At 28.8% G+C, this 16,904-nt stretch overlaps 2 protein-coding genes across 7 annotated transcripts in view; one reads left to right on the top strand and one right to left on the bottom strand.

Annotated features, from left to right (window-relative positions):
- LOC142235152 (uncharacterized) overlaps positions 1-16,904 on the bottom strand; it is a 454,428-nt gene that overhangs the window by 391,565 nt on the left and 45,959 nt on the right. The window lies entirely within an intron of this gene.
- On the top strand, positions 9,708-16,555 carry Ssk (smooth septate junction protein snakeskin). The gene is made up of 3 exons (XM_075306412.1): positions 9,708-9,919; positions 15,785-15,981; positions 16,047-16,555. The coding sequence occupies exons 1-3, from the start codon at positions 9,869-9,871 to the stop codon at positions 16,285-16,287; spliced, it is 489 nt and encodes a 162-aa protein (XP_075162527.1). The 5' UTR covers positions 9,708-9,868; the 3' UTR covers positions 16,288-16,555.

Genomic DNA, 16,904 nt, shown 5'->3' with positions numbered 1-16,904 from the left:
CTATAGAAAATAAAATTTTGAGAAAATTTTCTATAAAAAATAAAATTTTGAGAAAATTTTCTATAAAAAATAAAATTTTGAGAAAATTTTCTTTAGAAATAAATTTTGACAAAATTTTTTATAGAATTAAACTTTTGCAAAAATGTTCTATAGTAATAAAGTTATGGCAAAATTTTCTATAAGAATGAAATTTAAAAAAAAAAAAAAAAAAAAAAAAATTCTATAGAAATAAAATGTTTACAAAATTTTCTATAGAAACGAAATTTTGACAAAATTTTCTATGGAAAAAACTTTTGACAAAATTGTTTAAAGAAATAAAAATTTTACAAAATTTTCCACAGAAATAAAATTTTGACTATATTCTCTATAGAAATAAAATTTTGAAAAAATTTCTATAGCAATAAAATTTTGAGAAAATTTTATGAAATAAAATTTTGCAAAAGTTTCCCATAGAAATACATTTTTGCAAAATTTTTCTATAGAAATAAAAATAGCAAAATTTTTCTATAGAAATAAAACATTTTCTATAGAAATTAAATTATGCAAACAAGTTCTATAGAAATAAAATTTTAACAAAATTTTCTATAGAAATAAAATTTTGACAAAAATTTTGTATAGAAATAAAATTTTTATAAAAAACAAGTAAGTAAAGTAGAAAGTCGGGCGGCGCCGACTATATCATACCCTAAACCACCATTACAGAATTAGTAATCATAAGCAACTGTGGGGTAACATATAGGTCTGGGAGATAAACCGCAGTTGCATATTTAAGAAAATTAAGGGGTACATGTCTATGGGTGCTTTGTGTCAATCTGACTACAGCTCATAGTCAATGTTGCTACGGAAAATGTTCGGTTTACCCTACAAGGACAAAAAAAGTTCCCTACTTTCCCATACATTCCCAAACAATTTTCCCTACTATATATTTTTTTTTTAATTTAAAAAATTTTACAAAACAAAAAATGGTTCTAAGTACTTTATTATCTTAAAACATGAATATGCAACGTATATAACTTAGAATATAAATTTGTATTACCACCACGGTTGCCACAGTTGGTGAATTCTACCCAAATTAGTAATCTTTTTCGTTAAATCTCTATAAAAATAAAATTTTGGAAAAAGTTTCTATAAACAAATTTTTGTGAGAAATTTTTCTATAGAAATAAAATTGTGACAATAAATTCTATAGAAATAAAATTTTGAGAAAAAATTCCACAGAAATAAAATTTTGAGAAAATTTTGTATAGAAATAATATTTTGAAAAAAATTCTATAGAAATACAATTTTGGCAAAATGTTCTATAGAAATAAAATGTTGACAAAATTCTCTACATGAATAAAGTTTACCACACATTGTTAAAGATCAAGCCTTGCCGGCTTCTAATTTCCTCCTCTGGAGCCACCAAAATGTAAAAATTATTACAAATTGTGTTGAGTGAAAATGTCCTACATTGTGGCCCTATGTCCGTACAAGACGCTAAATATTAGAAAAACCCTACATATAGGGAATTTCTCCTACTTCTAGCAACACTGGCTGTGTTGATCTTGCACCTACGGAGTTAGTATGCCACTAATATTGAGCCCATTATTAAAAAAGAGAAAATCGTTAAATTAGTGTCGGTAATAAATACAAATTTGTAAAAATCGAGCAATATTCTTATGTAAGAGCTACAAGTACGTATAAATACGATCGGCTAGTACATCAAAATTTGAAATTTGAGTAACATTGGTTAATAAATAAGAATACTATGGCCAAATTTGGGAAAATCGAGCGATGCATATATATGGAAGCTATATCTAAATCTGAACCAATTTGCATAATATTTTGCGGGTTTGATTAATACCACAAAAGGTTACCTTATGCAAGATTTGAGTAAGATCAGTTAAGAAATGAGGCCTGTATGGACAAACATAAGGTTATTAGGGGCGAATTTTTCAAAATCGGGTGATACATATATGGGAGCTATATCTACATGTGAACCGATTTCGATGAAATTTTGCACATATAGTTAGTACTATAGAGGACTGGATCTAGCCAACTTTTAGTAAGATCGGTTAATAAATAAGGGTTCTATGGCCAAATTTGGGAAAATCGGGCTATACATATATATGGGAGCTATATCTAAATCTGAACCGATTTCGATGAAATTTTGCACATATAGTTAGTACTATAGAGGACTGGATCTAGCCAACTTTTAGTAAGATCGGTTAATAAATAAGGGTTCTATGGCCAAATTTGGGAAAATCGGGCTATACATATATATGGGAGCTATATCTAAATCTGAATCGATTTCGATGATTTTTTGCACATATAGTTAGTGCTATAGAGGACTACATTTAGCCAAATTTGGGTAAGATCGGTTGATAAATAAGGGTTTTATAGCCAAATTTATAAAAATCGGGCGGTACATATATATGGGAGCTATAGCTAAATCTGAACCGATTTCGATGATTTTTTGCACATATAGTTAGTGCTACAGAAGATTATATTTAGATAACTTTGAGTAAGATCAGTTGATAAATAAAGGTTTTGTGGGCAAATTTGGGAAAATCGGGCGATACATATATATGAGAGGTATATCTAAATCTGAACCGATTTGGATGAAATTTTGCAGACTTGAAGGGCGATGGAAAATATTACCTTTTTCCATACATATATATGGGAGCTATATCTAAATATGATCCGATTTCTTCCAAATTCAATAGCGTTCGTCCTTGTGCCCAAAAAACTCCCTGCACCAAATTTCATCAAAATCGATTAATAATTGCGACCGGAATCCTGTGAACAACAAATACATGGACAAACGGACGGACGGACACCAAGCGCTAGGTCGACTCAGGAGGTGATTCTGAGTCGATCGGTATATATTTTATGGGGTCTAAAATCAATATTTCTGGTAGGCACATTTTTTGGCCGATGAAACTTATTATACCCTGACCACTATGTGGTGTAGGGTATAATTATATAGAGATAAATACATTTCCGGTATTAGATCCCTCTCACAAAGGATTCTCAAAACAAATTAACAAAATCAAAAATGATCTTTTAACTCCAAGAAATTCGTATATATTTATTGGATTAGTTGTATTCAATGGATATGATGTCATCGATACTTTCACCCTTCTTCGTATTCTTAATGTACAACCGGAAGATATTCATAATAATAAACGAATTCTGAAAGAATAACACCTGCATTACTAAGCCTAGGAAACTCTTTGCAGAATTCATCATACGATGAATAATACTAGTTAAGATTTTTTTTTGATTGGGAAATAGCAAATGAAGTCATAATGGTGGCATCGACCATTACAAAAAGCTTTCGATAGATAAGATAAGCTCAAGCATTTCGATATCTCAAAACATGGGCTAAAAGAGCCAATGACAAAGTGTGATACCCTACATTTGATTTCTATTGAAGCGACTTTGAAATTTTGAAACTAATTTGTGGTAAATATATTACCACTGAATGAATGAACAACACATAGAACACTCGGGAGCCATCGTGCGGCAAATATTAGCATGCCCGACATGTATACAAAGGGTCATGGGTACAATCCCTATTTCGTGGTTTCAGAGCAAAATGAAACGTCTTTTGGACTCTGGTTGTCACAGTTGGTAAAATTTTTTCTAACATATTGTTTCTATAGGAATAAAATTTTGACAAAATTTCTGTCAAATTTAAATTTTGACCAATTTTCTATAGAAATAAAATTTTTCAAAAATTTAATATAGAAATAAAATTTTTAAACAATTTTCTACAGAAAAAAATTGATAAAATTTTTTATAGAGAAACATTTAAAAATTTTCTATAAAAAAAGGTGATAAAATTTTCTATAGAAATAAAAATTTGACACAAGTTTCTATAGAAATAATATTTTGACAAAATTTTCTATAGTAATAAAATTTTGACAAAATTTTCTATAGACATAAAATTTTCTTATAGAAATAAAATTTTGACAAAATAAAAGAAATAAAATGTTGAAAACCAATTCTAAAAACTTTAATGTCGACAAAATTTTCTACTGAAATAAAATTTTGACCAAATTTCTATAGAAATAAAATTTTTCAAAAATTTTATATTGCAATAAAATTTTTCAAAAATTTAAAATTGAAAAAAAAAATTTCAAAAATTTAATATAGAAATAAATTCTTTACAAAATTTAATATAGAAAATAAAAATTTTAGAAAATTTTCTACAGAAAAAAAATATAGAAAATTTTCTATAGAAAAACATTTATAAAATTTTCTATAGAAAAAAATCGATAAAATTTTCTATAGAAAAAAATTGATAAAATTTTCTATAGAAATAAAAATTTGACACAAGTTTCTATAGCAATAAGATTTTGACACAAGTTCCTATAGCAATAAAATTTTGACACAATTTTCTATAGTAATAAAGTTTTGACAAAATTTTCTATAGACATAAAATTTATTTATAGAAATAAAATTTTGACAAAATAAAAGAAATAAAATGTTGAAAAACTATTCTAAAAACTACAATGTCGACAAAATTTTCTACAGAAATAAAATTTTGACAAAAAGTTGACACAAATTACTCTTGGAATAAAATTTTGACACAAATTTATGTAGATATCAAATTTTTACAAAATTTTCTATAGAAATCTAATTTTGACAAAATATTCTAAAGAAATAAAACTTGGCAAACATTTTTTATAGAAATAAAAACTTTCTTTAGAAATAAAATGTTGACAAAATTTTTTATATAAATAAAATTTTGTCAGAACTTTCTATAGAAATAAAATTTTAAGAAAATTTTCTATGGTAATAAAAGTTGAACAAAATTTCCTATAGAAATAAAATTTTGACAAAATTTTCTATAGAAATAAAATTTTGACCAAATTTTATATAGAAATAAATTTTTGATACAAAATTTCTCTAGGAGTAACATTTTGACACAAATTTCTATAGAAATAAAATTCCTATAAACATTTCCTATAGAATTTTTTATACCCTCCACCATAGGATGGGGGTATATTAACTTTGTCATTCCGTTTGTAATACATCGAAATAGTGCTCTAAGACCCCATAAAGTATATATATTCTGGGTCGTGGTGAAATTCGGAGTCGATCTAAGCATGTCCGTCCGTCTGTCTGTCTGTTGAAATCACGCTAACTTCCGAACGAAACAAGCTATCGACTTGAAACTTGGCACAAGTAGTTGTTATTGATGTAGGTCGGATGGTATTGCAAATGGGCCATATCGGTCCACTTTTATGTACAGCCCCCATATAAACCAACCCCCAGGTTTGGCTTGTGGAGCCTACAGCAGTAGCATATTTCAACCGATCTGGCTGAAATTTGGTACATGGTGTAGGTTAGGTTAGGTTAGGTGGCAGCCCGATGTATCAGGCTCACTTAGACTATTCAGTCCATTGTGATACCACATTGGTGAACTTCTCTCTTATCACTGAGTGCTGCCCGATTCCATGTTAAGCTCAATGACATGGGACCTCCTTTTTAAAGCCGAGTCCGAACGGCTTTCCACATTGCAGTGAAACCAATTAGAGAAGTTTTGAAACCCTCAGAAATTTCACCAGCATTACTAAGGTGAAATAATCCACCGCTGCAAAATTGTTTGGTGTTCGGTCGCAGCAGGAATCGAACCCACGACCTTGTGTATGCAAGGCGGGCATGCTAACCATTGCACCACGGTGGCTCATGGTGTAAGTATATGGTCTCTAACAACCATGCAAAAATTGGTCCATAATTACATATAGCCCCCATATAAACCGATCCCCAGATTTGACCTACGGAGCCTCTTAGAGGAGCAAAATTCATCCGATCCGGATTTAGTACGTTGTGTTAGTATATGGTCTCTAACAACCATGCAAAAATTGGTCCATAATTATATATAGCCCCCATATAAACCGATCCCCAGATTTGACCTCCCGAGCCTCTTGCAGGAGCAAAATTTATCCGATCCGGTTGAAATTTGATACGTGGTGTTATTATATGGTCTTTAACAACCACACAAGAATTGGTCCATATCGGTCCATAATTAAATATATCCCCCATATAAACCGTTCTCCAGATTTGATCTCCGGAGTCTCTTGGAGAAGCAAAATTCATTCGATCCGGTTGAAATTTGGAACGTGGTGTTAGTATGTGGTCTCTAACAAACACGATATGGACACGAATTGGTTATATATAGCCGATCCGCAATCACACAAAAATTGGTCCTTATCGTTTCATAATAATGGTTGCCACACGAGCCAAAAATAATCTACCAAAATTGTATTTCTATAGAAAATTTTATCAAAATGTTATTCCTATAGAAATATTTGTCAAACTTTATTTCAATAGAAAATTTTGGTAAAATTTTATTTCTATAGAAAATGTTGTCAAAATTTTAATTCTATAGAGAATGTTGTCAAAATTTTAATTCTATTGAAAATTTTGTCAAAATTTTATTTCTATAGAAAATGTTGTCAAAATTTTATTTCTATAGAAAATTTTGTCAAAATTGTATTTCTATAAAAAATTTTGTTAAAATTTTATTTCTATAGAAAATTTTGTCCAAATTTTACTTCTATAGCAAATGTTGTCAAAATTTTATTCCTATAGAAACTTTTATCAAAATTTTATTTCTATACAAAATTTTGTCAAACTATATACGTAATTAATAGGCCTTTTTTAGTTTAATATATACTACGTATGGACTACCTTGCAATTTAGAAGACGGTGTTAGGAAGTTTTAAGATACCTTGACATCGGCAAGTGTTACCGCAACCCAAGTAATTCGATTGTGGATGACAGTCTTCAGTAGAAGTTTCTACGCAATCCATGGTGGAGGGTACATAAGCTTCGGCCTGGCCGAACTTACGGCCGTATATACTTGTTTTTTTGTTAATTATACCCTGCGCCACACTGTGGAATAGGGTATTATAAGTTAGTGCATATGTTAGCAACACCCAGAAGGAGACGAGATAGACACATGGTGTCTTTGGCAATAATGCTCAGGGTGGGTCCCTGAGTCGATATAACCATGTCCGTCTGTCCGTCCGTCCGTCCGTCCCTCTGTCTGTGAACACATTTTTGTGATCAAAGTCTAGGTCGCAATTTAAGTCCAATCGCCTTCAAATTTGGCATATGTTCTAATTTGGGTCAGAATAGAACCGTATTGATTTTGCAAGAAATCGGTTCAGATTTAGATATAGCTCCCATATATATCTTTCGCCCGATATGCACTAATATGGATCCAGCAGCCAGAGTTTTATACCGATTTGCTTGAAATTTTGTACAAACATAACACTTAGTCGTATAGTCAAGTGTGCAAAATTTGATTGAAATCGGTTCAGATTTAGATATAGCTCCCACTATATCTTTCGCCCGATATGGGACTAATATGGTCCTAAAAGCCAGAGTTTTGGCCCAATTTGGTTGAAATTTTGCACAGGGAGTAGATTTAGCATTGTAGCTATGCGTGCCAAATTTGGTTGAAATCGATTCAGATTTAGATATAGCTCCCATATATATCTTTCGCCCGATATGCACTTATATGGACCCAGAAGCCAGAGTTTTATCCCGATTAGCTTGAAATTTTGCACAAGGAGTACAATTGGTAGTATAGTCATGTGTGCCAAATTTGATTGAAATCGGTTCAGATTTAGATATAGCTTCCATATATATTTTTCGCCCGATATGGACTTATATGGCCCCAGAAGCCAGAGTTTTGGCCCAATTTGGTTGAAATTTTGCACTATGAGTACAATTAGTAATATAGTCATGTGTGCCAAATTTGATTGAAATCGGTTCAGATTTAGATATAGCTCCCATATATATGTTTTTCTGATTTCGACAAAAATGGTCAAAATACTAACATTTTCCTTGTTAAATCACCACTGCTTAGTCGAAAAGTTGTAAAAATTACTCTAATTTTCCTAAACTTCTAATACGTATATATCGAGCGATAAATCATAAATAAACTTTTGCGAAGTTTCCTTAAAATTGCTTCAGATTTAAATGTTTCCCATATTTTTTTACTAACATTGTGTTCCACCCTAGTGCATTAGCCGACCTAAATTTTGAGTCTATAGATTTTGTAGAAGTCTATCAAAATCTCTCCATATCGAGTGATATTTAAAAGTATGTATTTGGGACAAACCTTTATATATAGCCCCAACACATGTGACGGATGTGATATGGTATCGAAAATTTAGATCTACAAAGTGGTGCAGGGTATAATATAGTCGGCCCCGCCCGACTTTAGACTTTCCTTACTTGTTTTTATATAGAAATACAAATTTGACATAATTTTCAATTGAAATAAAATTTTGAAATAATTTTCTATAAAAATAAAATTTGGACAAAATTTTCAATAAAAATAAATTTTTTACAAAATTTTCTACGGACATAAAATTTTGTCAAAACAAAATTGACACAAATTTCTCTTGAAATAAAATTTTGACAAAAATGCCTATACGAAATAAAATTTTGACAAAAAAATTAACACAAATTTCTCCTGGACAAAAATGTTCACACAATTTTCTATAGACATAAAATTTTGCCAAAATTTTCTATGGAAATAAAATTTTGAGAAAATGTTCTATGGAAATAAAGTTTTCACAAAATTTTCTACAAAAATAAAATTTGGCAAAATTTTCTACAGAAATGAAATTTTGACCAATTTTTCTGTAGAAATAAAATTGTGACAAAATTTTCTACAGAAATGAAATTTTGACAAATTTTTCTGTAGAAATAAAATTGTGACAAAATTTTCTACAGAAATGAAATTTTGACAAATTTTTCTGTAGACAAAATTTTTCTGTGACAAAATGTTCTGTAGAAAAAAAATTTACATCATTTTTTACAGACATAGCATTTTGACAAAAAAAAATTGACAAAAATTTCTCTAGGAATAAAATTTTGACACAAATTTCTTTAGATATCAAATTTTCTATAGAAGTAAAATTTTGACAAAAATTTCTCTAGTAATAAAATTTTGTAAAAATTAAGATAGAACTAAAATTTTGACAAATTTTCCTACAAAAATAATATTTTTGCAAAATAAATTTACACATATTTTCCTACAGAAATAATATTTTTGCAAAATTAATTTACACAAATTTCTGCTGGAAAAAAATTTTACACAATTTTCTAAAAAAAGATGTGTCACAATTTCCTATAAAAAGAAAATTGTGACAATATAGAAATAAAATTTTTGAGAAACTTTTCTATAGAAATAAAATTTTGACAAAATTATCTATAGAAAAAAAATACTAAATTTTCGATAGAAACAAAACTGTCTACGTAGGGTATAATACCATAAACCATGCCTTTCTTTCGTTGTATTTTGTCCGAAATTGTTTAACAATGAGGAATTGTAAACAGAAATTCGTAACCTATTTTAAGGTGGAACATTTTGAAAGAGAATAAAAATTTCATACAAATAACTCTTATCGCTTATCTGCAAATTTAACTGTGGAAAAGAAAAACACCTCCGCCTCAATGTAGCAAGTGTACAATGGACATGGTTTGTTGTGACCCCATATAGGTGGCAGGGAGAGCTTTAGACATAAATACACACATCCCCCACCCCATCCCGATAGGTATATCTTATCTAATCTTATCATTGACTTGAATACAAATACAAAGAAGACTAAAAGCAACAGGTTGAACGTTGAAATATGTAAGAGAATTAGAGAACGACTACAAAAAAAATTTTTTTTGTGAAGCTTTTGAGGGTGCCTCAATATCATTTCCAGATCAAGTGTGTCAGTAAACGAACGAAAACGCAACGAAAATAAAGAAATACAAAAATTTATATTCTTTGAGGAAAATCATATTTCTTCTTTAACCAAAAAACACATAATTTAAAATATAACCGGGAAACTCCTCAAAGAAAACTATGGTGTCTGTGGAAACAATTGGATCAATTTTCATCAAAGCTTTAAAATTGGTAAAGGATTAAGGAAAATATGTTTTATGTATCAATAAATAAAAATAAGTGACTAATACAATAATAATGTGGCGTAATACACAAATAAAAATAATAGTATAAATGAATAACACGATATCCTAAACCACGTGGCTTGCTAACCCTAAAAGTACACGAATCATCAAAACGGTACTAAATGGTGGCAGTTCCCATTATATGGAATGCGAAGACATACAATTATAAAAGATTATGCAAAGATAGAGCTTCATATGTGAATATACAATCAAGCGGAAATTTTCCTTTCTTGCTGGTACTAAATTGTACCAAAAAGGAACGAAATAGTGCCAATCGGAATATATTAATTGGGAGTTTGTGAAATGGAGCCATTATATGGAATGTGCAATCAAGCTAAATTTGTCCTTCTTTTCTTGTACGAAAACTGTAACATAACGTACAAATTAGTACCTATCGGAATAAACATATTGTGAGGTTGTGAAATTTGAACCAGTTCAAGTGATAACTTGCAGTGTTTTAATGACGTCATGTCGGTACTATCATAGGTCAAATTTTAATAACATTAGTCAATTATAATATTTGAACAAACTAAGCGATACATATATATATATAGACAAGAATATCTAAATCTGATCTTTTGATGCTGATTTAATAAGATTCGTCTTTGTGTTAAAAACAAAAAACAAAAAAAAAACAAGTCTATACGGCCGTAAGTTCGGCCAGGCCGAAGCTTATGTACCCTCCACCCTGGATTGCGTAGAAACTTCTACTGAAGACTGTCATCCACAATCGAATTACTTGGGTTGCGGTAACACTTGCCGATGGCAAGGTATCTTAAACTTCCTAACATCGTAATATATAGCACATAGTCCATACGTCGTATATATTAAACTAAAAAAGGCCGATTAAATACGTATATAATTAAGTTTAAAGTTTCTATAGAAATAAAATTTTGACAACATTTTCTATAGAAATAAAATTTTAACAAAATTTTCTATAGAAATAAAATTTAGAAAAAATTTTCTATAGAAATAAAATTTGGAAAAAATTTTCTATAGAACTAAAATTTTGACAATGTTTTCTATAAAAATAAAATTTTGGTAAATTATTTTTGGCTCGAGTGGCACCCATGATTATGAACCGATAAGGACCAATTTTTGTGTGATTGTGGATCGCCTATATATAACTATAGACCGATATGGACCAATTTTGGCATGGTTATTAGCGGTCTTATACTAACACCACGTTGCAAATTTCAAGCGGATCGGATGAATTTTGCTCCTCTAAGAGGCTCCGGAGGTCAAATCGGGGGATCGGTTTATATGGGGGCTATATGTAATTGTGGACCGATATGGACCAATTTTTGCATGGTTGTTAGAGGCAATATACTAACACCACGGACCAAATTTCTATCGGATCGGATGACTTTTGCTCCTCTTAGAGGCTCCGCAAGCCAAATCGGGGGATCGGTTTATATGGGGGCTATATGTAATTATGGACCGATATGGACCAATTTTTGCATGGTTGTTAGAGACCATATACTAACACCATGTACCAAATCTCAGCCGGAACGGATGAAATTTTCTTCTCTTAAAGGCTCCCCAAGCCAAATCGGGGGATCGGTTTATATGGGGGCTATATATAATTATGGACCGATATGGACCAAGTTTTTCACGGTTGTTAGATACCATATACTAACACCATGTACAAAATTTCAGCCGGATCTGATGAAATTAGCTTCTCTTAGAGCGATCGCAAGCCAAATTTGGGGGTCCGTTTATATGGGGGCTATACGTAAAAGTGGACCGATATGGCCCATTTGCAATACCATTCGACCTACATCAATAACAACTACTTCTGCCAAGTTTCAATTCGATAGCTTGTTTCGTTCGGAAGTTAGCGTGATTTCAACAGACGGACGGACGGACATGCTCAGATCGACTCAGAATTTCACCACGACCTAGAATATATATACTTTATGGGGTCTTAGAGCACTATTTCGATGTGTTACAAACGGAATGACAAAGTTAATATACCCCCATCCTATGGTGGAGGGTATAAAAATCACATTTTGTATAGTATAATTGTACGAATACGTACGAAATACCATCAATTGAAATTTACTGTATAAAGACAAGGTATTATTAGTCCAATGGTACCAATTCCTATTACCAAAAGGTAAAGATACAAAACCATAAAATGTGAAGCAAAGCTACGTTTACTAAAGTAAAACTAAAATCAAGAGACATATCGATAAATTCTATGCTTATAATACAATTGTACGAAAACGTACGAAATAGTACCAATTGAAGTATACTGTATAAAAATTAGCTATCAATGTAACATTTTTTATAATACAAATGTACGAAAACATACTAAATAGTACCAATTGAAATATACTATAGAAAACTGTACTATATAAAAACTTACTACAATTAATCCAAACAATGCTAAATGGTACTAATTGTACTAATCCCTATTAACGAAAGGGAGTGATATAAACCCATAAAATTTGGAGCAAATCTAGGTGTCCAAATGTAGAACTAAAATCAAAAGTAATTTTGAAAATTTCTATTTTTATAGGACAATTATACGAAAACATACGAAATGGTATCAATTGTTATATACTGTATCAAAATTAGCCACAATTAGCCCAAATGGTACCAATCCCTATTACCGATTTGGAGCAAAACTAAGTCTCCAAATGTAAAACTAAAATCAAGAGTGATATTGATTAATTTTAGTTTTGTATGAAATAGTATCAATTGATATATATACTGTATAAAAATGAGTTATAAACATAATATTTTTGTATAGTACAATTGTATGAAAATGTACGAAATAGTACCAATTGAAATAAACAGTATAAAAATTAGCTATAATTAGCCCATACAGTACTAAATGGTATCAATTCCTATTATAAAACCATAAAATTGGCAGCAAACCGAGATCTCCAAATGTAGAACAAAAATCATGAAATCAGTCAATTGTCATATCACAAAATGTTTGTAGCTAAACACAAAAAAAAAATTAACTGAAAATAAGTCAACGACATTTTTTAATAAAATTTTGTCTTTAGGACAATGAAAGAAGTCCTTAGTTAATAGAAAAATTATTAAAATATTTTTTTTTTAATGCAATTGTTCCATTAGCTCCATTTTAACGACAAATCCCGCTGATATTGTTCTGACATTTTTCTATCTGTAGACCTTAAAAATTTTCTATAATATCCACTTATACGAAAAAATAAATACATATTTGTTATTGAGACTATAATACGCATGTTATGGTGGATTTTTTTCGAATTTAGTCCCTTAATGTATATAAATAAACAAAATGGTACTAAATGGTACCATTCTGTATGTACGGAACAGAAAGAGATGTAACCATAAAATTTAATGCATTACTGGGCCCCGACATATAAATTTAGAATCCAGGAAGATTTTGTATAATTCGTTTTTCTGTTAATACGAAAATTGTACAAAGACATACCAAATAGTACCAATCACTAGCAATAGTACAAAATTTGTATAAAATAGGTTCATAATGGCATAATCTCAATACAAAATCCTATTGAGATTATAATACATATGTCATGGAAGAATTTTTCAAATTATGTCCCTAATAGTATATTGAAAATGCTAGAAGGAGATGCAACCATAGAATTTATTGCATAACTTGGTCTTGAAATTTTTAATTTATATTCTAGGGATTTTTTTTTTCTAAATTCGAATTTCTTTTGATATAAAAATTGTACCCTAATGTACGTACCATAATGAATAGTACCAACCACAATTCAAATTTGAAATATGGCGATAAAATTATACGATAACAATATTTTAATCTGAACCGATATGGTTGATGCTTTGCACATCGTAGTTTTTCCATATTCAAAAGCGTTTGCCTCTGTACTAAAAATCGTATTCCAAATTGTATTATCTATATCCAATGAGAAGGTAATTATGTGTGGATAACTTGCTTATAGTTGAGATTTTTAATACACAAATCAAATTTGCCATATGCAGACCACATTACGTACAAATATGTACTAAATAATATTGATACAAATATGTACTAAATAGAATTGGCACAAATATGTACTAAATAGATTTGGCACAAATATGTACTAAATAGTACAATTCCTTATATACCGCATAGAATTAGTTAGCAAACATAAGTTTTTGAAGGACATACAATTAGGCAATAAAATGGTACAAAAACGTACTAAATAGTACTCTGTATATAGCGAACGGAAGGGGCTAGACACATGCAAATTTGAATGACGATAAGTCTTGAGCTATATGGTTTTTTTTTTAACATAAAGGTAGCAATTGATATGTGTATATAAGTTGGGTTACACATGTAGGTTGCTACAGACGTCCTTAAACTAGTTTGTCTTCAAATCGAAGCACTTAAACTGTTAAATAAAATTTTTATGTTTATATATATATAATCGTTTTTGCGGGTCATTAAATCTTTCCCATTTGCTTTATATAAATTCCCTTAGATTATTCTCATTGAGCTATTAGTCAAAACATGTTTTTAATGAAGAATACAATTTTTGCAACAAATTTGCATTGATTTTTTCTTCATCATTATTGAACATTTTGTCATTAACACTTGCTTATTATAATTGCTAGTATTACGACTTTTTCAGTTTTTGTTATATTATTTATTACTATTTTTTTTTTTTTTGTTGCGATGATTCATATCATTTCAACTTCTCCGATATGAAAAGTGGTAGCAATAAAAACAATAAATTGAAATTCAATATTTTGTTTTTGTGTCGATCAAGCATTACCTTACCACTCCCAAAAGCGTGGTCAAATTCAATATTCATAGTGGTTAATATAACTGCTCCTCATTTAATTTACCACCAAGTGTTTGTACATTTCAAATAATGTTGTCATGAATAATGAAGGCAAAAAAAAAATACTAACACTATTGGCAGATATTATGGCATAAATGTTTATCTATATATATTTTTTTTGATAGAGTAGAGTAAAAGCAATTATGCTTGTATTGGTGGAGGAGGTTGATATGAAATATTCCGTTGAATATTAAGTATTTTATTTTATTTAAATTTATGTTATTTTTATATTTATTTTATTTTATTTTTATTTTATTTTATTGATTTGAATTTACTTTAGTTTTAAATTAAATAATTTTAATTTTAAATTAGATTAATTTAATTTATTTAATTTTATATTATATTAATTTTAAATTATTTTAATTTAATTTTAAATTAATCTAATTTAATTTTATAATATATTAATTTTAATTTTAAATTAATAAAATTTAATTTTTTTCTCTTTACTAAGGTAATTAATTTAATTTAATTTAAATTTTATATTAGTTTCATTTAATTTTAAATTAATTTTAGAAATTAATTTAATTTAATTTTAAATTACTTAAATTTAATTTTAATTTTTAATTTAAATTTTATATTAATTTCATTTAATTTTTAAATTAATTTTAAAAATTAATTTAATTTTAAATTAATTAAATTTAATTTTAAATTAATTAATTAATTTAATTTAATTTAATTTTAAATTTATTAAATTTAATTTTAAATTATTTAAATTTAATTTTAAATTTATTATTTATAATATAATATATTATTTAATTTTTAAATTAATTTTAACAAATTAATTTAATTTTAAATTAATTAAATGTAATTTTAAATTAATTAATTAATTTAATTTAATTTTAAATTAATTAAATTTAATTTTAAATTAATTAAATTTAATTTACCTTAAAAAAAATTAATTTTAAATTAATTAGATTCAATTTTACCTTGATAAAATTTAATTTTAAATTAATTTAATTTAAATTTAATTTAATTAAATTTTTTTTGTTTAATCCTTCTAGGTCATAAATTTGATCATTTTGATTCTATATCGCATTGGTGATGGCGGAGAATTTTTGGGCATTGGAGGTACTTGGAATTTAAATGAAGAGAAAAGTGCAGATTGCGAAATTGTGGCATCCGGTGTCATGGTGGGCTTTTTCATATACACTGGTGTCCATACTATAGCCTTTTTGTTTGGAACCACAAAACACAAGAGGTGAGTTTATAAAATACCCACAAAAGAAAATAAAAATTAAATGTTGATTTTATTTTATTTTTCAGAGAATTATCCGATACTATAATGAATGTGGTGGGCACATTAATGTGGGTTGCTGTTGGTGGTGTTGCTTTGCACTACTGGAAGGGTTACATGAAGGATAATGATTTCCTATATGTGGCCTCAGAACGTCAAGTGGGTATTGCCATGGGTGCTTTATGTGTTATTGAGGGTGCCCTCTATCTATTGGATACTGTGTTGGCTTGTATTCATTATTCCAAGGGTGATACAGATTATGTGCAATAATTACCTCATTTCAAGACAGATGATAAAGATGCCAATATCGATAGTAACAAAGGGAATCGATTTGTGGGGTATTTTTTTTAATATACTTTAAGCTGCTTTATACGAATATTTAACAATTTACTTTCATATCTTGCCATATTAATGTTTTTCTTCAATACCATAGACATACATATATGTGAACTTTTATTATTTAAGATAATATAGAAAAACACATTTTTTTTGTAATATAAAATGGGAAGGCTTTTGGAATAGCCTCTAGACCAATTAATTGTAGTGGTTTTGTTGTGTTTTTTTTCCATAGTAAGCCTCTCATGAGCATTATCTTTGTTTTTCTTAAGACCAGCTGCCTTAATTTTAATTTTATTATATTTTTAAATAAAGTTTTTTTTTCAATTTTCCAGTTGCAACTAATAACCTACAAAATATTGTTGTAATTTAATTTAGACAATATTCCCATTGTGTTTCTAAAATAAGCATTCACTAATTTAAATTATTCACTAATTTAAATTAAGATGAATGGTTCTTTCAATTTGTTGGACCTACATAATGATCATTTGATTATACGTAGCAATTGAAAATTTGTGCTTTAATAAAAAACAAAACACTCAAAGAACAAT

This window comes from Haematobia irritans, chromosome 4 (genome assembly GCF_050003625.1).
Source record: "Haematobia irritans isolate KBUSLIRL chromosome 4, ASM5000362v1, whole genome shotgun sequence".
In the NCBI taxonomy this organism is placed as follows: Eukaryota; Metazoa; Arthropoda; class Insecta; order Diptera; family Muscidae; genus Haematobia; species Haematobia irritans.
Note: the sequence above shows the minus strand (reverse complement) of the source record. Positions and strands in the feature narration are given on the sequence as shown.

Bases quoted from the DNA above. Each gene is read 5' to 3' on its own strand.
- Ssk (XM_075306412.1), top strand. From the start codon at position 9,869: ATGGTGTCTGTGGAAACAATTGGATCAATTTTCATCAAAGCTTTAAAA. The intron at 9,920-15,784 runs GTAAAGGATTAA...TAATCCTTCTAG, and splicing joins TCATCAAAGCTTTAAAATTG to GTCATAAATTTGATCATTTT. The intron at 15,982-16,046 runs GTGAGTTTATAA...TTTATTTTTCAG, and splicing joins GGAACCACAAAACACAAGAG to AGAATTATCCGATACTATAA.